Source organism: Panthera uncia, chromosome A2 (assembly GCF_023721935.1).
Source record: "Panthera uncia isolate 11264 chromosome A2, Puncia_PCG_1.0, whole genome shotgun sequence".
Lineage (NCBI taxonomy): Eukaryota > Metazoa > Chordata > Mammalia > Carnivora > Felidae > Panthera > Panthera uncia.
Genome location: NC_064816.1, coordinates 109,286,888 through 109,312,865, shown reverse-complemented (window position 1 = coordinate 109,312,865; position 25,978 = coordinate 109,286,888). Strand labels below are relative to the sequence as shown.

The 25,978-nt window shown below is 39.8% G+C and overlaps 1 protein-coding gene across 1 annotated transcript in view; it reads right to left on the bottom strand.

The window, feature by feature from the left end:
- SP4 (Sp4 transcription factor) overlaps nucleotides 1-22,815 on the bottom strand; it is an 82,746-nt gene extending 59,931 nt beyond the window's left edge. The window contains exons 1-3 of the mRNA XM_049641603.1: nucleotides 22,612-22,815; nucleotides 22,079-22,203; nucleotides 19,992-21,546 (exon numbers count right to left, since the gene is read on the bottom strand). Of these exons, the coding sequence (XP_049497560.1) occupies nucleotides 19,992-21,546; nucleotides 22,079-22,203; nucleotides 22,612-22,618 (1,687 nt within the window). The 5' untranslated portion in view covers nucleotides 22,619-22,815. The remainder of the gene's footprint in view (nucleotides 1-19,991; nucleotides 21,547-22,078; nucleotides 22,204-22,611) is intronic.
- Nucleotides 22,816-25,978: the final 3,163 nt, after the last annotated feature.

The following is a 25,978-nucleotide window of genomic DNA, read 5'->3' as shown; positions in this document are numbered from 1 at the left end:
TCTTCTCACTTACAAACAAAAAGAGCTGAACCAAAGACGGTGTGTAAAGGTAGCTTGGAAATCAGAATTTGTCATCTTTCCATGAAGTTTTAAAAAGGTGTATATACATACATACATATTTGTGTATACATATACATACATATGCATGCACACATTTAACTACCTACACACATACATATCTCAGTATCATTCTGAATATTCATGTTACTTCTTAAGAAAACTTCAAATTTAACAATATTTAATACTATTTCTTAATAAGATTCTTTGCCATAAGCATTATAAAATAAATCAGCAGCTCACTGTTTTAAATATAATGTATCAATAGAAAATGTGAGTATAATAAGGCTAACAGATGAGAAGACCGGCTTGGAAAGACAGTTTATTATTCACAGTTCCCAAGAGGAAGGGGCAAGCCATGCCACAGGGGGCTACATAGGAAAGTACCAGGGTTAGTCAGAAGGCAGAGGGAGGGATTAGAATGAAAGACAAGAGCCACAGTAAACTATGGTTTCCACAGGAAGGAAAAGAGGCTTAGAATTGGCTAGCTTGAATAATTTCAGAGGGCTCAGGAGGTACAGAGGCTGTCCCTAGTTGTCTGGTACCTGGCCCTGGGGTGGGTAGGACAGGCAGATGGTGGCCTGAAGTGTGAGGGCCTATCAAGGATAGACTGGGGAGTGGGGTCCAGATTGGTTGGTTTGTATTTGAAAAGCATACACAAGGGGGGAGTTGTTTACTATCTCTAGGAAATGATTAATCCTGGAAGGGGCAGTGCCCTCCAGGGGCAGCAAGACCCTAGATGTCAAAGCATCAGAATACAGAAAATAAAACCACAATTAACACATGCAATTAAGCTAAGTAATAGAGAAGTCTCATTTCTGCTGGGTATTTATTGAACACTCAGTATATATCAGCATTGCACTATACACTTCAGATACAAAAATGACCATGTAGTAGAAAATGAGACTGCAAAATGCTAAATACACACACCTGTTAATTTAGAAGAGAAAGGATAAATTTATGATTAATAATAGTTTACATCTATTTAATACTTTGGTATTTATAAAACATTTTCACACATCACTCCTCACACATTAATCCTCAGAAAAACTGTGCAGTAGGCAGTTTAATATTCATTTTACAGGTGTTTACTAATCGCTCAAGAAAGCTGAAAGGCATCACTGTATCACAGACAGTAAATGGCAGACCATGGGACTGAAGCCAGGTCTTGATTCTTGTCCACCACTATTTTCACCCACACCACAACGTCTCCTTCATTATAAGTTAAAGATATAGTATTATTGTGTAGAAAAAAATAGTTACGTATTCCTAACCACTGAGGATTAACTGCTCACTGGCCTTTACTGTAACAACTGAGCTAGCATACTGAAAAGCATGCAGGATTCTTAACAACTAATGAAACATAAATTCCTTACTGGGGTACTTGTAACAGTATTTGAGGGCACAATTCTGTGTTTTTCTTTTGAACTTTTGTATAAGAGTAGAGTGCTAGACCTCACATAACCTAAGACATCATTTCCAAAATAGCTTTTATTTCTCAGCAATCAGGGGTAACTAAATGTATACTTTTAAAAGTGCTTCCATAAATTTAAATTTATTTACCAAGTAGAATCCAAGAAAATATTATACTTAAAATTGTTTTTGAGGGGCACCTGGGTGGCTCAGTCAGTTAAGCATCTGAATTCAGCTCAGGTCATGATCTCATGGTTCGTGAGTTCAAGCCCCAGGCCAGGCTCTGTGCTGACAACTCAGAGCCTGAAGCCTGCTTTGGATTCTTGTCTCCCTCTCTGTCTGCCCCTCCCCCACTCAAGCTCTATCTCTCTCACAGATACATAAACATTTTTTAAAAATTGCTTTTGAAACTTCTGTTTAAGAAAAATCCATTTTATCATTACTTAATTTAAAAAAAAATCATCACAGATGACATTCTACAAAAGCATCTTGACATTAGTACAATCCAGCATTTCAAGTAGTACTTTCTTCCCAAGGTAACAACTGGAACCTCTTATTAAACTCCATGCGCCGGTAGTTGTGATGCTGAAAATGGCGTTCTCCCTGCTATAATACTTTCAAGCTTAAAATTCTAAAGTTCCAGCAGATGAAGATCCTACTGCTCTCATGAGACATCTTTGGTCTACAAATCAGCTGTCATATGCTTCATCTTCTAGAATAAGCAGTAACAAGTTTTCTCCTTTGAAGCCAAGATATTCAAAGATCCACCTAACTCTTCTACTATATTTCTAGATTTTACTTTATTGTCCCTGGTGCAGGCATCTAAGTCATGAGGTAGTAAGGTAATAAAATAGGTAGGTTGGGATGATTACTGTTAAGTTGGAGAGCAAGAAGGCAACAAGGACTGTGGTGAAATTGTTGGTCTGAAGATCAGAACCTAGCTTTTGGAAGGTTAGGAGCTAATGGATTAAAGAGCTCTCTGTGAAGTCACTGTAGCTGCAACATGAATTCTCACAGGGCTAATCTCTGCTGCTTGTTAGCTAGAGAGGCTCAGACCTAAGCAAGCATACTCCCTGGCTTAAAGGGCAGCTGGTCTTTGACCAGGCATCTTCCATATCTATACCCACTGGCAAGGGCATTTTGAGTAGTCAAATGAGCTCCCAGATGGCAATCTGAATGCTCAAGGGTTTAGGGGCCTGGCCCTCATTTTTGCTGTTGCTAAAGGCTAGGCATGTGCTTAGTTTAAAAGGATGGTGGTGAATCATTTTCTAAAAATTCTGTAAATCCTTACTAATAACTCAAACTTAGATAGATGACTGACCTTCAAAGGACAAGAGCGTTAGACTCAGTATTAGATGTGGCCTCGAAAATTTGCCAAAACTAAAACAAAGTTCCAGCAGATGAAGATGGAGATACTGACATATCTCATTCAGTTTTACTCCCCAAAGTAATCAACTTGACTTAAAAACTAGAAACACTGGTAAATGGTATTTTCCCTGAGTTTTCCTCTTGGCTCACTGAAATAAAATTTAAGTTCAATTTGGTTTCCACAAACTTGTGCTTAAAATTATGCAATTTTAAACACTAAAAAATATCTCAAATATTTCACTTTACAAAATACATTCACAAACATTTTATTGTAACAAAAGGAAAATACCAAGACCTCCAATCCCAAAGGTGACACAACTATTTAGTGGCAGAGTTAACCTGCTACCCAGCAACAGAGCTCTTTTGCTAAATATATCATGGTTACCTCTGCTCATCAAACTGCTTATGGAATAAAACATGTTTGCCTTCCAGTTTGAAAATTATACATAGTTATCACTACCTGTTCAGATAGCCACCAAAGAATCTTTTCAAAAGCACAATGAAAGCTGTGAACACTATGATTTCAACAATCAAGTTTTCTTTGTGACTTGGGATAAGGGTGGGAGAGTGGGAGAAAGTATGTTATTTTTTTCCGAATTACCCCAAAATGAGTTGGTAGACTTGAAGGATAATGATGAAAGAACAAGGAAGGTGACGAATAGGTCCACAAACGGAGAATATAATCTCAAGTTTTTTCTCGATGTTTATAATGATTAAATATATATATGTAAATGCATACACACACAAACTTATAGACAAAATGAACTCAATCACATCCTTTCAAAATATAGAGACTATAAACTTACCCCATTCTCGTATACTATAAATTTACTCTGGTCTATCAATCTCTTGTAAAATGTAAATTGATCTTTAATTTTCTTTGATAATTGGTTACTTTAAAAATGGGGAAAAAAAAAAAAAACCTTTTAAAAACTTTTCATAGAAAGTAATTTACCCAGGGTGCCTGGGTGGCTCAGTCAGTTAAGTGTCTTGACTTCTTGAATTCAGCTCAGATTATGTTCCCAGGGTCATGGAATCAAGCCCCATGTCAGGCTTTATGCTGAGCATGGAGCAGACTTGAAAATTCTCTCTCTCTCTCTCTCTGCCCCTGCTCATGCTCTCTCGCTCTGTAAAATGAGTGACTGAATGAATGAATCCCAGTGCCAAGGAGTAAGAATTTTGAAGCCAGATGGAATCTGAGTTCTTTCCCCAACATACCCATGTATTAATTCTGTAACACTGGGCAAATTACTTAACCTTTCCTTTCCTCATCTATTAAAAATAGCAATAATCTGGGGCACCTGGGTGGCTCAGTCAATTAAGCATCCAACTCTTGATTTGAGAACGAGCCCCTTGTCAGGCTATGCCCTTGGGATTCTCTCTCTCCCTCTCTGCCCTTCATGTGCAAGGGCATGCATGCACTCTCTCTCAAAAGAAATAAATAAACTTAAAAAAAAATAGGAATAATCTAAGACTGAGATAAAAAAAGAACTCACCTATAATAAAGTATAGGACCCATGATTACAGAACGTGTCTACTTTGGTTCCCCACTATCTAGAACAATGTCTGGTATACAATGGCAGATATTTGAATATTTCTTAGTATTTATCCACTAGACAACAATAATAAAGTTAAAGCACCATCCCTGTCAAATGAACTAATACATGAAAATAACAAGAGAATTATCTAATTAACATAAATTCTATACATATAATTCTTATTGTTTTGGGGTTTTCTTAAAGTCATTTCTTAGTATTTCCTGCAGGAAGTAAATTCCTGTCTATTGACATGTCACATGCTGATCAAGAAGCAACTCATGAGGGGCACCTGGGTGGCTCAGTTGGTTAAGCATCTGACTTCAGCTCAGGTCATGATCTCACGGTCTGTGAGTTCGAGCCCCACGTCAGGCTCTGTGCTGACAGCTCAGAGCCTGGAGCCTGTTTCAGATTCTGTGTCTCCCTCTCTCTCTGACCCTCCCCCGTTCAGCTCTGTCTCTCTCTGTCTCAAAAATAAACATTAAAAAAAAAAATTAGAAAAAAAAAGCAACTCATGAAATATAGACTTCATAAAGCATACACTTTTTTACATACCTGATATTTTTATTAGTTTTTGTATCAGCATAATATAAATAACATTAAGTTAGTATAAATATTAATTACCATATACTGATTATATTTAATAATGCATGATATATTTATATTGTTACATATTAATATTACCAATATATTAAATATTAATATTACTATATTATAAATATTAATGAAAATGAAATATAAGACTCCTCTATGGCTTATATTCTTAGACTCTGTCTTTAAAAATTCACTCAAAATTGATTTATGGTACACATATATTTAATGAAGGAAATGTCTTTGCTGGCCTCAAATTCCCAATCAACATAGGATACACAAAGTAATACAATCTTTTTTTATTCTAATCCTCTTTATGGCATTTATGCCCTGTGTCTCGAAAGGAAGAAGAAGAGTAGACTGCTCAGCTATACAGACATCAATGCCTTACTGAATACACTACAATAATTACAACAAATTACTTACAATAGTATTACTTAGCTGTAAAGGTAGGTGATAGTCCTGTTCACCCAGAGCAGCCTTATAAAAAGTACTTTCACTTACTAGCTGTCTAACATATTGGCTGTATGACCTCGGCCAAGATATTAACTTCTGATGGCCTTGGTTTCCCATTTTATCAACCGAGGTCACCATCATTACCTTCTTCAAAGAATTGCAAAAATTAAAAGGGTTAATATATATATAATATTTAAGCAGTGTCTGATACACAAAAAACAATGAACGAATTCCACAAATGATCACAGGAAACACACACTGTAGCACATAGAGCATATACAGTGAGAGACAATTTAAGTGGTAATGGACAAAGTGCAAGGTCCTAGAGACAAACTGTGTCTGGATTTTGTGACCTTGGGCAAGTTTGTACCACTCTAGGCGTTAGGTTTTGCACCTGACCAGAATGCTTAACTTTATAGGGTGTTCTGAAGAGTAAATGAGTCAATATTATCAAGTGTAGGATACAGTATCTGGCACACTATAAATATGCAGTAAATGTGACCCGAAATATAAAACAAGCATAGGAGTTAAGAACCCTTTTACTTAATTCATTCATAAAAGAACACTAAATTAATTTCGTTCCCCATTAGAACACTACGGAAGAGGGAGTTCAGTCCCATGTTATTTTATAAGGAACACATCAAGCCTCACAATAAAGATGCTGAGTACCTGATTGCTGAATTTAGGAATATAGGCTCCCAGCAGAGAAGCCATGAAATGGATGAAAGCCTATCAAGAGGTTACCAGAACCATTTACCTGCCCTACCATTAAAATCAATATAGGTACTGACATCCTGCCAATGAGAACAAAAGATGACAGAAATTCTAGAAATAAAAATTCAATGAGATTTAACTTTATAAAACTTCATTAATTAAATCACAACTATGATAAAATCATATTACTGCTTCAACAAGCACATTATCATAATTTGTAGTATTTATGACAAATAATCTGTCGAATGTTAAAGTCTCCAATTGGTTCATATGTAGATTTAAATATAAGGGAAAATGCAGAAGATTTAAAAACCACTTTAAGTAGAAGCATTTCTCCTATATAAATTCAATTAGTATTTGTCATCATCTGCATCTACCCTTTTCTTCTTCCCTCTTCTTCCTGAACTCGTTGGCCTAGACATCCTCAACTACAACGAAACAAGGATTTTCCGCCCCCTCTCCCACTCCCACGCCAGGCATAGGTACCCACTTACCACAGCACAGATCACTATCTGGTTCCTATACTCCTGTGCAAAAGCAGCTCCGCTTCTGTGAACAAAAAGCTATGGTGACTTGACTCATTATTTACAGAACTGTACTAAACTCTCTCTGGCCGTATTATTAATTCAGAGGAACATAATAAATTCAGGGGGACAGAAACAACCCGTAAACTGTAAGCACTTTTGGATTCTCCTCAAAACTGCCCTCATTGCTAAGATTCTCACCTGCAATTGTCTACCAAAACACAGGAAACAATCAGATGTGAGTTCCTTTTGTTTCATTTTACTAACCACTTTTCCTTTTATGATCGTAACTCTCTTGTTCCTTTTTTAAGTATGCATCTTGAATCTATTCCAAGGACCTATCGATCTCATTCTCCTATGAAATCAAAGTTCTCCTTCCCCCTAGTTTAGTATCAGGATTTTAATGTACCAAACGATATCCATCAATACGTAAGCAGAAAAATACCATATAAGACACAGCTTCTGCCCACAGGAAGTTTACAATTCAACTTTATGTATGTTAACATTTCTTGATCCCAGTCTGAAGTTTGCAACATTTGTAGAAAACTCCTTAAATCAATTTCCAAACTGCATGTAAAATCCAACATAACCTACAATGGCCCTCCTCAACCTGACCTGGCAAAATTTTAGTAATCCATTAGGGCCCAGCTCAGTTATAACCCTCTCCATAAAAACATTTCCAGAACCCTAGAAGAAAGCAGAACTAGTGTTTCTTTCCTGTGGGCTTCTACAACCTCACTCATAGCCTTTATTAGCCAAATGCCATGTTGTAATTAAATTAACTATATATTCATCACATTCTATTGTCTCTAAGATGCAAGGATTGTAAGGAAAAAAAGATTCCACTAATTATAACATGCCTTTGACTGTAAGGTACATTTCAATTTTGAAGACGTTGAAATGTTAAAAAAAAAAAAAAAAAAAAAAAAAGTATGTTTTGGCAGCAAAGAAATAAAATACAGTATGTCCCTGCAAGAGATCATATATTCTGTGAGAGCATCAAACATGTCTCACTTCATCTTCAGTTTCTCAATGCCTATTACGATACTTGATACAGAACAGAGAAAAAGAACCAGCAAATCTGATGTTTTTACCTAACCTGTTACCACTTCTTTCAGGTCAACATTCTCTGTATTAAAGGGAAGTTTGACAACCTGTGTTTTGTATTAAGCAACTTCACTGCCACAGTCCTTCTAAAGGCCACTGTGAATTCATGACTAAATTACCCCAACGACGTACTTTCTCCTGGGCTCCTAACTTTTCCACACTTTCACCTAGAGAGAAACACTTTAATAGTATCATTTGCTTCCTAAATCTTTCCATTCAATCGCTTTCACCTAGAAGATTCACGTTTTTGAAACTAACTTTTAGTATTATTTTGGCAGAGTCCCTTCTTCAACTAAATGTTAGGAAACAGTCCAACAAACACACAACTTCTCTGAAGCAGAGGTGGCAGGCCGCTCACGTGGCATACCTTGAGCCTCTCTGTGAGACGGCTGGCTGCGATGGAGCACAGACGGATGGAGCACAGATGAGGGAATGCCACTCGCTGTGTTAGCCACACGCCTCCATGTGAGTGCTTTATGCTTTTCAAGTTCAGCCGCTTGGCTCAAGACACCTCTGTCTTCACTTCTCTATCGTCAGTCTCAAACGTCCACTTTCCAAACCAATCTTCGAGGCCTGGTTCAAGACCTATCTTCAACACCGAAAGCCTTCCTCGTTTACTCCAATCCACTGATTTCACTTGTCTCTGAGCTCTCAAAACTTGTTTTCCAGATCTCAAAACCTAGTATTGAAGGATAAACTCTCATATGCAACTGTAAATTGCCCTGTAATTGTTTCATGAATGTAAGCCTCACCTCCCCAACATGAGCATCCTTTTAAGACAGGTGAATACTTTCGGAGTCTAACACAGACTGAGCATGCAGCACTTAGATCTCATACAATTAACATACTGCTTTTTTTTCCACCTATAGATACACCTCTCTCCATCCTTAGTTGCACTGCAAAGGTTTCTGATATTCCTTTTATACAACTTTCTTATCTGCATCTGATATTTAACTCCAGCTAATATCCGTATCAAAAACTACTCATTCTCCCACTTTACTACTTCACATTCAAGTGGATGAGAATAGAGACTTTAGCAACTTCCAACTTTCATATATAGTTGACCCTTGAACGACATGGATTTAAACTGCACGAGTCCACTTACACGCAGATGTTTTCAATAAATTCAGCACTATAAATGTATTTTCTCTTCCTTATGATTTTCTTAATAACATTTTCTCTGGCTTAAGAATACAGTATATCATACATACAACATAAAAAATATGTGTTAAGTGACTCTGTTGATGTTGTAACTAAGTCTTCCACTCAACAGTAGGTTATCAGTAGTTAAGTTGTGGGGGAGTCAAAAGTTATATGCAAATTTTCGACTGTGTGGGGTCAGCACTTCTAAGCCGGATGCTGTTTAAGGGTCAACGGTATAGTTTTCTTCATAATAGTTAAGCTTTTTTGTACCTATTATGTCATCTTATCTTTGCAACTCTACCAGGTAAAAAGCGAAGGAATTAATACGACCGTTTTACAAATGAGAAAAGGAACAAAACTCCAATTATAACATGTTTGTCCAGGATGGAAAAGCTAATGGGGAGCAGCACCCAAGCAAAAATGTGAGAGTTCTAATTCTTGGTCCTGTTGTATTATAAATTTTAAAATGTTTTCCTGCTGCCTGCACATCTCCTCAAGCAGGCTGTGAGCACCCTGCCCAGGCAGGGTGATAAGGGGGTGGCCCCTGCCTTGAGTTTCCCTTCCTACCTTCCCCTGACTGGGACCTAGTAACATTTAGATGAAATGCCCTCATGCCTTTTCTTATGTACTCCATCCTGACCACCCAAGAAAAGCATCTGCCCATGGGTCCTCGCTCTCTCTGCTCCCCACCTGCTTGGCTGAGCCAGCTCCCTTGGTCTCCCCTCCCGTGTGATCCCCTCTCAGTGTACAGTGACAGTCTCTCTAGGACATGTGAGCATAATAAACTTTTTTTCCTGTGCCTCTCCTGTGTCTCCTCTTTGGGCCACACCTGAATAGCACCTGGAACACAAAATACCTGTGCTCTAGGAAGCCTCTCAGTACTGATGTCTGCAGCAATAAAACTACTACTTACACCACACCACTCATGAAACAGATAATCGCTACTCCTAACTTTATTATTGTACCTAAGGAAAAGAGAACCTTCATATATCTCAAGTAACACTTTCTCTATTTAAAAGAGTCTCAAGTCTCAAATAATTTTTTTGAAGTCTTTTTCCTCTTTATTTTAGCAATGGGTTGTGGAAAACTGTGATTTTATCTTGACGTGAAAATATTTCAACGCACAGTGATCTTGCCTGATGGATTTAGTATTTTCTGCATAATTTTTAAAAATTTTTTCTTATGTTTATTTATTTTTGAGAGCGAGAGAGACAGAGCATGAGCGGGGTGAGGGGCAGAGAGAGAGGGAGACGCAGAATCCAAAGCAGGCTCCAGGCTCCGAGCTGTCAGCACAGAGCCCCACAACGGGCTCAAACTCACAGACCACGAGATCATGACCTGAACCGAAGTCGGATGTTTTAATCGACTGAGCCACCCAAGTACCCCTGAATCTTTTTTTTTTTTTTTTAAACACCTATGTGCTAGATATTCTGAGCCAAAAAGAAAGACCTACTGGATCTGTTCACTCCATTGGGTAAATTAATAAAGTCGAAGTTGTAAGTGCATCCAGAGTTTGAACTTTATTAGGATCTTAATTTTCCAAATGCTCTCCAATTCCACTAAAGTAATCACATTGTTGGTACTAAAGTGACAGTATCAGAAACATGACTAAACATGGCTAAAGAGCTACTGAGATGAAATATCCTAACTACAAATTCAATGTTGGACGACAAAGTACATGTTTAAAATACTAATGCTTTGCGGTCACCAAATAAAAGTGCAAATAACAGAAAAACATCTTAGAGTGCAGTAAGTCTAACAATGAAGAACAGAAATCTATTTATGAAGTAAAATATTATATTTATTGCTTAAGAGAATTCACCTTAATTATACTCCCTCTGTAATAAGAAAAATGATAAATGTGACCCTCAACCCCCACCCTCTAAAATCCTTAAATACTTGGTCAGTCATGTAAGTTTAACTAAGACTTCCAGAGAATTCTCACCATATGCTGGATGGAAGTACCCAGAATAGGACCACATAATCAAATATTCATAGAATCTTCAATTTTAGAAGACTTGCAGTTTACCTAATCAAACTTCCCATGCAAGAAATTCTTCTACATTCTGCACTATCTCTGACATGGACATCCAGCCTTTAATACAGGAAGGTCACTACTTCATGAAACAAACCATTCCATTACTTTACAGCACTAGTCCACTTGTGTATATAGACATATTCTTCTATTGATTTCCAAGGGTCAAACAAAACAGATTAAAAAACAACAACAAAAAAAACTTTTCCTATATCGAAAGACAGCAGTCACAGTTCCTCTTGTTTTAACAATAAAACCCCCCACTCTTCAATGATTGCTAGTGTGAAATGTTTTCCGCACCCTGCATTCCAGGAATCCCTTCTGATACGCTTGCCAGTTTGTCAGTGTCCATTTAAAATGTGCCACAACTAGCAAAGCACACAATATTGCAGAAATGGTCTGACAAACACAAAGTAAAGGAGGAGCTTTACTCTACTCTTGATTCATATCAAGCCAATAAATCCCAAATCACCTTCACATGTCCTGCAGTCAACCTAGGTTTTTCATCTTGTAGGTACACAATTTCCCCTACCCTTTTAAACAGAGGATCTGTTGTATTTATCTTGCTAATTCTGACCCAGCATTCCAGACTATTAAGATCAGTTCGAATCTCAAGTCTATCCCCATCGTAATTATTAGCAAAGTCTCCCAGCTTTGCCTCATCTTTAATTAAATAGGCCATCCTTCAGTACAGTATTTGAAAAAAAATACTTAACAGGATTGTATCGAGGATAGAAACCTATGCCATAATACCAAGGACGTCTACTGAAATAGACAATCATTTCTCATACAATTGAGAAACCAGGTATGAATGAGCCTTTAAAGACATCATGACTATCAATGCTGAAATCAAAATATATTGTGGCAGCATTATTTCTTTTCTATACTCATCTGAAAACCTTAGCAAAAGAATACATAAACCTAGTTTCTTAGTGAAGCCATATGGGTTCCCCATGATCCCTGAATTCTTTTTTAAATGCTCAGAAGCCAACTACTGGATAATTCACTCAGGGCCTTTGTTAAAGATGTTATCAAACTCATCTGTTTGCACTATAGAATGTTTTCAAACAGTGAGGTGCTTATTCATGCTCAATTTTTCCATGTGCATAATTTTTAAGTTACTGATACTGGCCTGAAACTGAATTTGAAAGTTCCTTCTGATCCTAGGATGGCATTTATCTGGATCATTCTAACTTCCAAAAAGCAAACAAATGTCCCTTATCTACTCACTAACTTTGCACAAATAATCTCAGTGAATACAGGTCCAGTTATTTTAGCTGGAACTGAATTTTTCTTGCTGGTTGACAGAAGCACAGCCCAGCAGCTGTCTTTTCTCCATATTACATCATTTTGCTCAGGCAATACGCGTCTTTTGCTGTGATCTGAAGCCCTACAAGTTGTTTAAAATTATTTTAAAAGCCTACTTTATTATGAGTTTCTGCTTTCCTGACATTATTCTTAAAATGTCAAGCTGCTCTTTGTTTTCATTCTTTTCTTTTAATGTTTATTTACATAATTTTGAAAGAGAAAGAGAAAGAGAGAGAGAGAGAGGCAGAGTGTAAGCGAGGGAGACACAGAATCCAAAACAGGCTCCAGGTTCTGAGCTGTCAGCACAGAGCCCGACGCAGGGCTTGAACCCACGAACCACAAGATCATGACCTGAGCTGAAGCTGGACACTTAACCAACTGAGCCACCCAGGTGCCCCTCTTTGTTTTCATTCTGAATCCTTTGTCCTTCCTTCTACCTTCCACGTATACTATTTTAAAATCTGAGTTTAACAACAAGGTCTCCACACAGCCACACTAGTTTCTATTCACCATTTCTTTTACTACTTTTAGTCATAATTATCTGTCCATGCTACAGAATGTTAGAGCTAGAAGAAACTTTAACTGCAGAGTCAGCATTTCAATTTTCAAAACCACTTACCCTTTACAGGTCTTAAGTTTACCTACAGACACAAAAGGATAAAAAAATAGCCTTCACCTCTGAACATATCCTTTTATCTTATGTCTCCTAAACAAAAGACTCGGAACCAATAGATGATTTTAAATCATGGCTCTACCACTAGGGCAAATTTTTTCTTTTTGGTTTTTTTTTTTTTTTTTTTTTAATGTTTATTTGTGGGAAACAGAGTGAGAGAGAGAGAGAGAGAGAGAGAGAAAGTGCCAGTGTGGGAGGGGCAGAGAGAGAGACAGAATCTGAAGCAGGCTCCAGGCTCTGAACTGTCAGCACAGAGCCTGACACAGGCCGGAACCCAGGAAAAGAAGATCATGACCTAAAGCAAAGTTGGACACTTAACCTACTGAGCCACCCAGGCACCCTGGATGGCAAATTTTCTTAAAGAAATTAAAACTCATGAGGCTATCTGTAAAATGGGCACAATCAGACCAGCTTACAAAGATATTGAGGATTTTAATGAAATAATATAAAATACCTAACCTAGCACCTAACAAGCTCTAAGGTAAACAATAAATGTTTGTTTTATTCCTCCACAAGTCTCATTTAAAAAAAAAAAAAAAAACAAAAACAGAGGCACCTGGGTGGCTCAGTCGGTTAAGCATCCGACTCTAAGCTCAGCTCAGGTCATGATCTTGGGTTCATGAGTTTGAGCCCCCAGCATTGGGCTCTGTGTTGATGGTGTGGAGTCTGCTTGGGATTCTGTCTCTCCTTCTCTCTGCCCCTCCCCTGCTTGTGCTCTCCCTCTCTCTCTCTCTCTCAAAATAAATATACTAAAAAAAAATTTGTTTTTAAATCGATACAGTAGCTTGACAGCCTGAGGATTTGCTTAACCTACATATACAGTTTACCAATCTCTTTAGTTCTGAATTTGCTCTTTCAAGAAAGTACAAAACAATGCGACTAAAATTCCAACATTAAGCTCATTAACAAGGCAACCTACAGAATTGTGCTTTTTACCAACACTCTATTCAGTATACTAAAGCTAAATATCCAGTGACAACAGACAAAACCTATCTGGGAGAACACAAAGTCAAGCTAGATACTCTCCATCTCTGGTCCCTAAACTTCAACTATATTTACTCACTAGCAAAAGATTTGAATAACAAAGCCAGCAATAGAGCAGAAAGACAACTAGAGCAGCAGTCAAGATTCTAGTGCTCAGGGGCGCCTGGGTGGCGCAGTCGGTTAAGCGTCTGACTTCAGCCAGGTCACGATCTCGCGGTCCGTGAGTTCGAGCCCCGCATCAGGCTCTGGGCTGATGGCTCGGAGCCTGGAGCCTGTTTCCGATTCTGTGTCTCCCTCTCTCTCTGCCCCTCCCCCGTTCATGCTCTGTCTCTCTCTGTCCCAAAAATAAATAAAAAATGTTGAAAAAAAAAAAAAAAAAAGATTCTAGTGCTCACTTTGCCCAAAAGTACAAGAAAGTCATTCAACTTTTCTGGGCTTCAGTTTCCTCATTTCTAAAATACCACTAAGGAGTGAGGGTAGGGGAGAGATGCTCAATTATCTTTAAGTTACCTTAATTATGGTTTCATTAAGCCTTTATCTCACCACACACATACATAAGCAATTTGTGGTTCAACAGGTTTCCCTTTGCCACAATCTGCTCATTTATTAGGTAGCAAACTGACAGGCATTATGAACATCCAATTGTAACTAAATCAAGAGAGTACAGAAAAGCCCACATAAAAGTATGGTTTGGTATCAGGCCAGGTTCCCCCTTTCACTGTCAATTCTTACTATGTCATCCCCAAATACTTAATGTAGGACTGTGAAACTTCTGAAAGCCTATTTCTGCTTTCACTTGTAACAGAAAAATACAAAATCCCTTTATAAATAGACTTTAGCAGTGATATCCAATGGCTACAACTGGTAAGCAATAACATCAAAGATCCTTTCAAACTAAAATTCTACCATCTTGTAAATCTATGTTATTTCTATGAGATCTATGTATAGCACTTTCCCCCTATCTTCTTTCTTAATCAAGCCTTCTTTTCCTTCTCTTCAACTTGCTTTTATGCCTACTCCAATATTCCTTAAGTATGACTTATTATAGGTTTCCTGATTCAGATTCAAAAAGGAGATAATTGGGGTGCCTGGGTGGCTCAGTCAGTTGGGCATCTGACTTTGGCTCAGGTCATGATCTCATAGTCTGTGAGTTGGAGCCCCGCATCAGGCTCTGTGCTGACAGCTCGGAGCCTGCAGTCTGCTTCGGATTCTGTGTCTCCTTCTCTTTCTGCCCCTCCTCCATCATGCTCTGTCTCTCTGTCTCTCTCTCTCTCAAAAATAAATAAACGTTACAAAAATTAAAAAAAAAAAAAGATAATTAAAACTCTATCTTCCCTTGCACCCCCCTCTATTCTGAAATATCCTAAAAGATGCCCTTTTAAAAATTAACGCGGCTCTACACTGGATACCTTTTCATCTTCCATGAAGAACTTAAAAATTGGCAATGATGTTGTTATGTCATCATCAACAAATCTTAAAGGTCATGCTATATGTTATCTAATGGGTAAAATCAACTTGGTAATTCAGAACCGAAATCACTTGTACAGGGTACAAGATGTAAGTTCTTCATAATGAATTCTACATGTAACAAACAGTACTAGAAGATTTTAGAGAAATAAAATTAGAAAAGCAAACCTGACTTTCTAAAAAAAAAACAAAACAAAAAAACCCCCCAAAAATTAACAACCAAACACAGCAGGCATACGTATAGCTCTACACACAAATATGTATATATGTTTATAAATCCGTATACAAGTATAACACGTGTATAGATTAAGATGCCTACTAAGAAAATCCAAATTAATAGAATAGCAAAAGAAATATTAGTATTAAACTTCAAGTCAATTTCTACTTTTAGTACCTCTATAAAAAAGTATGGTGTGGGTACCTGAGTGACTCAGTGGCTTAAACAACTGACTCTTAAGTTTGGCTCAGGTCACGATCTCAGGGTTGTGGGATGGAGCCCCACTTTGGGCTCTGCCCTGACAAGTGCTGAGCCTACTTAGGATTCTCTCTCTTCTTCTCTCGTCTTCTCTCGTCTTCTCTTCTCTTCTCTTTCTCTCTCTCTCTCTCTGCCAACTCCCCCTGTCCCTACATTCTCTCTCTCTCAAAATAAATAAACATTTAAAAAAAAGTTGATTGTACTAGATTAAGTTTCCAAATTAAATATATATAAATCAATTCTTTTCTTTGGCCCCCATTTTCCCTAATTATGAAGAACTGGCCTTCCCATTGATGATCCCCAGGTTTCATACGTTAAATCCAAAAAGGTAAAGGAAGGTTGGAGAGTCAAGTTCTTAAAGGGCCAGCAACATCTTATCTTCAAGTTTGAACTTCCTTTGTGTATTAGCCTTAAAATGTTAATTACCACTAACATTGCCAAGAAATATCCATCCATCAAGCAAACACAGGTTCTTTGGCCAATTAAGGCCAAAACCAAAGAAAGTCACTAGCCAATGCAAGTTAATTACAGATTTAGGTATCAATGGTCCCTACATGTTCTAAATTGTTTAAGAAGGTGTAACTCCTAATGTTCATTTTACCTAGGGCTCTTTGGCTACCTGAGCACACTGTGCAAACTGGTAGTCCTTTTAGAACAAAAATCTTACTTTCCTCACTTAGTTAAAGGACGTTCTTAAACCAGAAAAATGATTCGTTACCTGTGCTCTTTAAAAGGGATTTCTGCTTTTCCTTCAGTCAAAGTCAAACTCATAATCCAACAAGGAAACAAAGTATATAAGTATGTAAGGGCAACATGTACTTAGTTCCTACTATAATTCCAACTAATTAAATGCTAGATACTCAGCCTGGAAAGTCAAGATTCTGAGAGGAGAGACCAAACCACAGAAACACATTATGTCGAATTCAATACCATGGCAAGAGATTCCCCCTAAGTTGTCACTAACATTCTCTTTTCATAAAATCAAGTATGAAGCTCCCTAGCCTCAAGAACTAGTTTCATTTTATCTACCTTATCCAATTTTTTTCCTATCCGTATCATCTAGAACCTTCCCGTATCTCCAAGAGTGACATGAGGATGGATGGCAGATAACTTTTAGCCCCTGGGTATTGACTGAGTCATTGCATTTTGTCAAAGCCAACTATTAAGAATTTTTTCAAGGGACACCTGTGTAGCTCAGTCAGTCAAGCATCCAGCTTCAGCTCAGGTCATTATCTTGCAGTTTATGAGTTCAAGCCCTGCGACGGGCTCTGTGTCTCCATCTCTCTCTGCCCCTCCCCTGCTCTCTCTCTCTCTCTCAAAAATAAATAAAACATTAAAAAAAATTTTTTTTAAGAAATTTTTTCAAGCCTCGTAAAAACTGTCATGAATATTTAGAGCAAAAATTTTCCCCACAAATTAAACAAAATCAATACTATTTGGGGGAAGGAAATAGATATATGAAACAGTCAAAAAGTAACAAAAAGTAAATGGGGACACAAAGTAAAAGATCAGAACTTACAGGACTCATTTATAAAAGGGATATGTGGGTACTTTTTGCTCATTCTCCCTCTTGTAGAGAGAGTAAAGCACCTGGTGTCTACTGTTGATGTCTTAAAAACTCAAAGCCAAAAGACATTAATGAAAATAAAGCCATTTCACCAGCTTCATTAAAACCACTCCAGGCCTTGCTCCCAATTCCAAACTGCTGTCTTTTCCATCACCTTCTATGCCTTAATTCAGCAAACATTTGGCAAGCACCTACTATAGTAAAAAAATAAAAATCTATGAACTAGTCTCAGATGAACTGCATTGACTTGCAAAAATTGGTACATTTCTGATCTTTGTAACGTGGTTATCTTCTTAAAATGATTGAGCATATCTATTTGAACATAAACTCTTCAACATCAACAAAATTTAAAATCTTTGGTTTCAAGAGAAAAAAATCCAACTACATAAAGTTTAAATTTCCTTATACACTTAAGCGACATTCAAATCATGTAAACTCTTAAAAAAAAAAAACACCAAAAACCCAGAAAATGGAAGACTAAACATACCTATTGGGAGTACTCAGCATGTGGCTAGTCAATACATGCTTGTGAAATAAAAACTGTAAATTCTTTTTGTCATTAAAATCCATTCTTTGAGGCATACATGAACTAGGTCCAACACCCATCTGCTTCCATATTTTGCTTTATGGCTCACTAGTAATGATTAGATCCTTGGTTCTCAAATTTCAACGAGAATTTAGAATGACCTGGAAAGTTTATCTGATAGGCAAATTCCATGACCACACCCCCAAAAGTTATAGTTCCAGAAAGTGGATGCTGCATTCATAATAATACAACATGCAAATAAATCTGAGTTAGGTGGTCAGAAGATCATACTCTTAGTATCAATGACTCACCCTCATAATAGACAAGGGGCTGTAACTGATACCAACGAGAGTACAGAAGAATTGACTATTCCTGACCTAACTTATAAATTACTCAATTCTCTTAAGCATAATTCACAACTAATGCTTAATAGGCAAATCAAAATTTAAGTGAACTAACTTTTGCTTTGATAATGCAAACTGTCAAACAATCCACCAAAAACAGATATTTTTCTGAAATACTTAAGATACTGTCAACGTTTACGAAAAGAACAGGAAGAAAACAATCTATGGACTGTAATACAGAGAAACATTTATATAATTGTCCTGCAATAATTTTAGGGGGAAAACTACCACACTCAAAATACTCTTTGATTAGGTTACTGTCCTGTCAATACAAAAGCCACTAGTCACGTGTCTATTTAAATTAAAATTAAATGAATTAAAAATTCAGTTCTTCAGTTGCACTAGCCACATTTTAAATGCTCAACAGCTGCATATGGCTAGTGGCTAACACACTGGATAGGATGTACAACACTTCTTCATCACAGAAAATTCTACTGGAAAGATCTGGTTTAGAGGTTATGGGCATCTAAATATAACATGTAATCTCTATTCTTCCTGACCAGAGAGCTCAATTTGGCAATTTCCAATCATAAATATATACAACTACTTTAGGTATTAACTGTAAAACAAGCAGTTTAGCATAATTTTTCTGAAACTTATTTCTAGAAAGGTCATTAAAAAGTGATGTGCTCATTCATATTATCAACATAAAAATATTTAACTAGAGACCTGACACTATCAAAGGCATGAAAACCACAAGTAGGTTTGCACCTAATCAGAATCAGTAAAAAGTGTTTAATTACTAGAAAATAAAAAGTATTAGGTAAAATAAGACAAGTCAAGAAAATTTAAAATACTTAGTAAGTCTAGTTTCGCAAATACTTCAGAAATCTCTTTACATACATGACAAACAATTGCTTTATAATTGGTTTTTAAAATGACCTTACTACAATTAATTCAAGTTAGTGACATTTTACTATTTTCATTCTTAATTGCTTTTCAACAACTTCACACTAAAAAATGCCTAAAAATAACAGAACCATAAGATTTATATACAATTTTATATGCGAATAACTACTAATACAAAATCCTGAGAAAATGCTGGTTTTAACAGAAAAGTAGACATAAAAAATTAATCAATTTGCAACTTAAAACTGTATCTCTAAACTGCATCAAAACCTAGTTTAAAACAACACTGTAAAAAAAACGCAAAAGCATGAGCAACAAGATGCTGAATGAGAAATAACTTGCAATTGAAGAAAAAGTTAGACTTATTACAAAGCAGAATTAAAACTTCAACAGATTCACAACCACGTATTAATTCAACTTTCAACCTACTTTCTTTTAAAGATACAAACATCTTTAACATCTTTTTTATTAGTTCTTTCTGAAGAGTTCAAGTGTATTCAAATATCTCTAAATTACAGAAGACAATTTTGATTCTAATCAGGAAGTTTTGCTCCATGGAAAAATAAGTTTATAAAACTGTCTAACAAATATAACTTCTACAACCTAACATTAAAACGTACAGACGCGAATGGGTCACACGATGACTAGTTACGGAAGTTAACATTCCTGTCATTTTAGATTCCCTGTGATTATGTTCATTTCAGAGATCTTCAAATCTAAGTTAGCAAAGAAAAGCAGTAACTTATTAAAAACTGTATGAAAGGATCTTACAGAGAAAAGACTGTAGTAACTTACCTGCAACACTAGTGATTGTAACTGGAACTCCTTGAACTTGAACACCTGCAGCACCCAGGTTGGCAACACTCACTGTCTGAAGGTTAGGCACTGATGCAAGCTGGGCAGTATTCAAAGTTATTGGGGCACCAGCAACAGCCACAGGAGCAATTTGAGCAAGGGTTGTGCCACCACTTGAAGACACTGGGGTGATGGTTAATTGTTGGGATAACCCAGCATTCTGAACTTGCAAATTTGAAAGACTCTGAATATTCTGAACCTGTACAGTTTGCCAACTGATTTGCCCTGAAGGTGTTAAAGTTGGAGCCCTGATAAGCACCTGAGTCGGATTTACTGCTTGAAGTTGAACATTCTGCAAAGGCTGCTGCTGGATGGTCTGAATTGTCTGCCCTGACTGAAGTTGAAATGACTGTGGCGGAATAGCCTGAATAATCTGTTGCTGAGGCTGTTGGATCTGGATCTGCTGTAAGATAGGCTGGCCTACAATCTGCACCTGCTGAAGAGAATTTGATTGATCCTGTGTGTTCTGTATTCCATTAGACTGAAGCTGACTGGAGCTCTGCGCTTCAGACTCAGTAGCAGCAGGTGTTTGAGATTCTTCAATAGTGCGTTCAGAACTACTGGCTGATGTGCTTGCATACTGGCCCGTGTCTGCTGAGCTCACTAACGTGTCACTGCTTGTCAGAGACGTCGAAGCAGTGGTTGTGCAGGTAGTGGAGGAGGAGGGAGATTCCGGCATAGTACTGGCAGAAGCGGTGGTAGTGGTGGGTGTGGAAACTAACTGACTCCCGTTGGAAGTCCCACTATCAGTAGTAGTAGCAGGCTGGCCAACCTGTCCAGTCCCTCCTCCAGCAGTCACGTTGTTTATCACTGGCAAAGCTAAAGTCACTCCTCCAATGTTAATTGGTAGGGTTGTTACAACTTGAGCCTGAGTACCAGGAAGGGTCTGTAATTGCAGTGGTATTGAAACACCAGGTCTAATTTGGACTGGAACGGTCTGATTTGCCAGGTTTTGAGCAAGAATATTCCCAGAAGCTGTCCTGTTAGCAGCTGTGAGTATAGCTTGATTATTACCTGCAGAAATGAGCTGGATTTGACCCTGCAAATCCTGTAGAGATGAACTACTAGCTGGATTGATTTGAATCTGCTGGCCTTCCACTGTCTGAAGTTGTGGAATCACTTGGTACTGGACACTACCACTCGGATTTTGTACTTGTATGACTTGAAATTGACCAGGGGCGGAAGAATTACCTGATTTCGTTTTTGTAGGAGATGCACTCCCGTTATTACTGCTGGAAGAACTAGATGAACTAGAAGCTGGTTGAGAAACGTTATTTTCTTTTGAAGCAGGAGGAGTGGAGGCAACAAGTTGCCAAGTGTTTCCAGCAAGTTGTGTTGTTACCAGTTCTAGCTGTTGTGGTTGATTTTGAAGTTGCACCAATCCTTGGCTTGGATCTATAATAATTTGTTGTTGTCCAGTTGCTTGATTTTCACCAGGAGTCCCTATTTTGCTGCAAGTAGCTGCCAGTAAAGCCAGAGGAGAGGGCTGAGAGTCCTACCCAAAAATGAGATGATAAAGGAGAGGGGGAAAAAAAAGTGGGCGGATTTAGTGGAGGCCAGTAGATGGAAGGGGTTTGTTTGTTTGTTTATTTATTTATTTATTTATTTATTTATTTTGACAGCTCTACATTTCAGAACTTACTTAGGCAATGACAGAAATCAAAAAGAAATAGTAACAAGAGCAAGAAGATAGAGGAAAAAAGGAAACAGATACTGTAATATAAAGTTCAAATAAAAGGAAATTTCTAAGAAACTTTTGTAAAGTATATTCTCATAAACTCAAAATGCCCTTGGGAAAATACACACCGTTTTCTACTGGTCTGAGTTCCTGATGTAATTTTAAACAACGTTATCCCTTAAACATGTGAAATCTTTATGAATTTACAATTTAACTTCCTCACTCTCAGAAAGATGCTTTGAGTGGATGAACATTTGTATTCTGTTCTTCAGTTCTGGGCAATTAAAGGACATAACTCCCTCTCTCCCCTTACGTTTCGTGATGAATTTTTTTATATGTTTGCTTTTACCTGGGAGCCTGAGGTTTTGGGTTTTTTATTGTTATTCTCTGGCTCAGAGGTTTTCCCTCCTTCTGTAGCCATCGCCGCTGCTGCTGCTGCCGCCGCCGCCTCCTCCTCCTCCTCCTTCTTCTGATCTGCAACAACCCCCCCCCCCACGACAACAGGTTATTAGGATTATTATTATTCGTCTTCCCCCTCTCCTCCTCTTCCCCTCCCCCCGAACATTAATCTCCATAAACCCGCGATCCACGCACACCGGCAGGGGGTGGGGGAGAAGGAGGGAAGGGAGGAGGGGGATATCACAAAACGTGGTTTGAAACCCGACCCATCCGCTCCAGAGCAACACCCAGAAGGTTGTTCTCTCTCAGACATTAAGACAAAACACAACCCTCCTTCCCTCCCCCTGATACCCTCCCTTCCTCTCCTCCTCCCCTTAAAGCATCTCAGCGGCCCCGGGGGAGGGGGGAGAACCGAGCAGGGTCTGGGGAGGGAGGGAGGGAGGGAGGCGGTGAAGGAGACCGAGGGGGGTGGAGAATACGTACCGCTCATCCCGCATTAACAGGACAAACCCTCAGACGGAGACACAGGGATAGAGGTGGGTGGGGGTGGGGGCGAGGCGGGAGGAGAGGCCGGTCCCGCCCGCCCGCGGTGGCTCGGAGGAGGCTGTAGCTGGCACAGGCTCTGCCTCTTTTTCCGCGAATGGCCGCCGCTGGGCTGTGGCGTAGCAGCTCCTCTCTCCGCCCGAGCCCGGCTGACTCGCCCTTGATTGACAGCGGCGGCGCGCGGCGCGGGCGGCGGCGAGGGCTGGGGGCGGGGCCAGGGCGGTGCGAGCCCGGCCGACTTCCCACCCCCCTCGGCCTCTCTCCGCCGGAGCCGCCGACTCTCCACCCCTTCCCCCAGCGGATTGGCCGCCGACCTGCCGGGGGCCGGGGCGCTGGGGCCGCCTCCTCTCCACCCCCTTTCTCGGGGTTATCCTTTCAGCCGCTCTTCTTTTCCTCCTTTGGCTTCTCCGGTACTCCTTCTCTCGGCGTTCTAGCTCAGGCTCGCTGCCGGTAGGCCCTCCATACAGCCAAACTTGTTGTCTCAGGATATCCCGCCCCCTACTCATTTCCCAGCGCCCTCCCCTCAAAAACCTGCTCCAGCATCCCTCGGAATTGCCACTAAAGGAAAAAGTAGGGCTGTCGCTCAAGGGAAGCGAATGGGTCGGATGAGGGGACGTGCGGACCACCGACGGCTTGGCGCGCCGGGTGAACTGCCCGCTGCCCCTGCGCAGGGAGCATGGCTTTCCTGAGGCGCATCCGGACCCGGGCGCCCTTTTTCCCTGGCTCGGTCCCCATTGGCTGAGGCCCTAGTGACGCGCGCTGAGTGGTGGGAGAAAGGGGGCGGTTCGCTGCCGCAAAGCCTATCGGCCCTTGTAGTTTCCGGCGGCCGCGGCGGCCCCTCCGAGGCACCGCCTACCCTCCCGCCCCCGACCGAGGCCTGGCTGCGGAGCGGAAAGCTGCCCGAGGGGGCGGTGGCGGCAGGGCGTGGCCGGGGCCGAGTGGGAGTTGAACTAAGCGAGGGGGAGGGGGAATGGGTGTTGTTTGCCTGGGCCTATCCGCCGCGCGGGGCTGCCCAAACCACCTCTGCCACCGCCTCCTCGGCTCCAAGCCGCTCCCCGCAGGGAGAGCTCACACCCGGAGCGCTTGGCGATTGAGCAGGCGGCGGCGTGGGGAGGCGGGGTTTGCTGTCCTCCGGGTTTGAATGAACCCGGTTTCTAGGAGCCATGCCTTCGCCTTTCCTTTCTTTGCTTACCTCCCTCTTTCAGGCCTTCCGCTTCAAATACGAGGCCTGCTTTACCACAGAGAAGCATCTTCCATTTTATTTGTTGTCTCTAACTGGCTTCTGGAACAGAGCAATGACCCGCCTTCTAAGGTTGCATCGTGTTTTGCCAAGTAGCCCTTGTGGTTGGCGGACTTCTCACTCTTACTGGTCTCACAAGATTCTGGAGGCGAAGAAAAACCCAGCTCCGTTTGGGTCAGCCCTAGTCACAGTTCAGCATAAGCTTCTGGGCAGGTGGAATTCACATCTGGCTGCACAAAGCATTTTAATGTCAAATGTACTTGAGCAGTCTTCAAAGCTGTCCTTCAAAGTCCTGAAGTCAGGATGGTGCCGTGGAATATAATAGGCGGCTGATTAAGTGTACCAAAAGTGGAAGTGAATCGCTAATGTAAACATTGGCCCTGGGGACAAGGTGCTCTTACACACCCAAGCTCACAGTCACCCATTCCCATTTAACCTGGGCTCACACAGCTTTGAGCGTTGTTGTCTCCTCCTTGAAGCCTAGTATGTTGCAAGGGTGAGGAGGTCCCAGGTGCTACACTTGACTGGCATTTCCTTTGCTTGTTAAAATAATTGCAACATTGGCTGATGACAAAGCCAGCAGTGCAGAAAGACAAAGCACTTCAAATAAAGAATTACATAGTATTGTCTACCCCTTCTTAAAAAAATGAGACTAAGATCCTTAAATAACCTGCTTTCGACCCCACCATGTACAATACAGAAACTCAAAAGTGCTTCTTGCATTTACAGATAAACTCTATCCTCGAGTCATTTTTTTTTTCTCCAATTCATTATGATAAATGAAGGAAGACATTTTGCAGTCTTATGAATTGGGACATTCCTTGGCAGTTTTCTTACAAAACCTGCTTCAGAGGGACAATGTCACTGACTCTGAACCACAGATTTTAAAAAGAATGCTTAGGGGCACCTGGGTGGCTCAGTAAGTGTCCATACTTGGCTCAGGTCATGATCTCAGGGTTGGGGTTCCGGTCCTGCTTCAGGCTCCCCCATGACTGAGTGTAGCCTGCTTGGGATTCTCTTTCTCAGTCTTGCTCTCTGCCCCTCCCCCACTCATGCTTTTTTTTCTCTCTCAAAATAAATTTTAAAAAATTAGCTGAAAGAATATAATTTAAAAATAAATAAACAAGGGTGCCTGGGTGGCTCAGTTGGTTAAGTGTCTGACTCTTGATTTCAGCTCAGGTCATGACCTCAACAGTTCCTGAGATCGAACCCCGCATTGGGCTCTGTGCCGACAGGGCACACAACCTGCTTGGCATTCCCTCTCTCCCTCTCTCTTGCCCCTCTCCTGTGCATTCTCTCAAAATAAATAAATAAATACTTAAAAAATAAATAAATAAGAATGCTTATCCTTTCAGTATGGATCTACAAAGTATTGTAAATATTCTGTACCCTATAGATAGTGGTAATCCTGGTATTCATGAAACATACTGTAGAGGAGGAAAGATAATTTTTCCTCTACCCTCTGATTTCTTAGAAGAGACTTCTGTAATAATTGACAACAGCAAGGAATTCCAGAATTTTATTAACATGTATACCTCATGTATGCATGGGAGATACCCAAGAAAAAATGAACAACTCCCCAAAATAGCTTAAAATTCAGAGTTAAATATCGTAATAGGGAAAGGGGAAGGGGGATGTAGGCCTCTTAGGGGGAGGGTAAATAATTTTTAGGAAACACAGATTGGCCTGTAGCCAAATAGATGGAAGGTATGATAGTTTGTGAAAGTTTTCTGGGTATGGTATAGACTTGTAGTCTCCTCTCCTGTGAGTCAGTCTTCCCTGGTTGATGAAACTCCCTGGCGGGGGAGGGGGGGGCAGAGGGAGGTTATGAAAATTGAGTTCCTTTTAGGGGCTATGTCTTTAGGCAGATAAGAGGATTAGAGGGAGCATCTCTCTGTATTTGCTGTTTTTCAACTGCATACAGCTCAAAATAATATGCCAAAGTAGCAGTATTTTGGAATGGCACATTCTGCTACCCTTCAATAGTTATCAAGGCCTGCTTTCTATCATGGACCAAAAGCTTCTCATCCATGGCTGAGCCATAAGACCTGGGGCAGGTGATCTAAA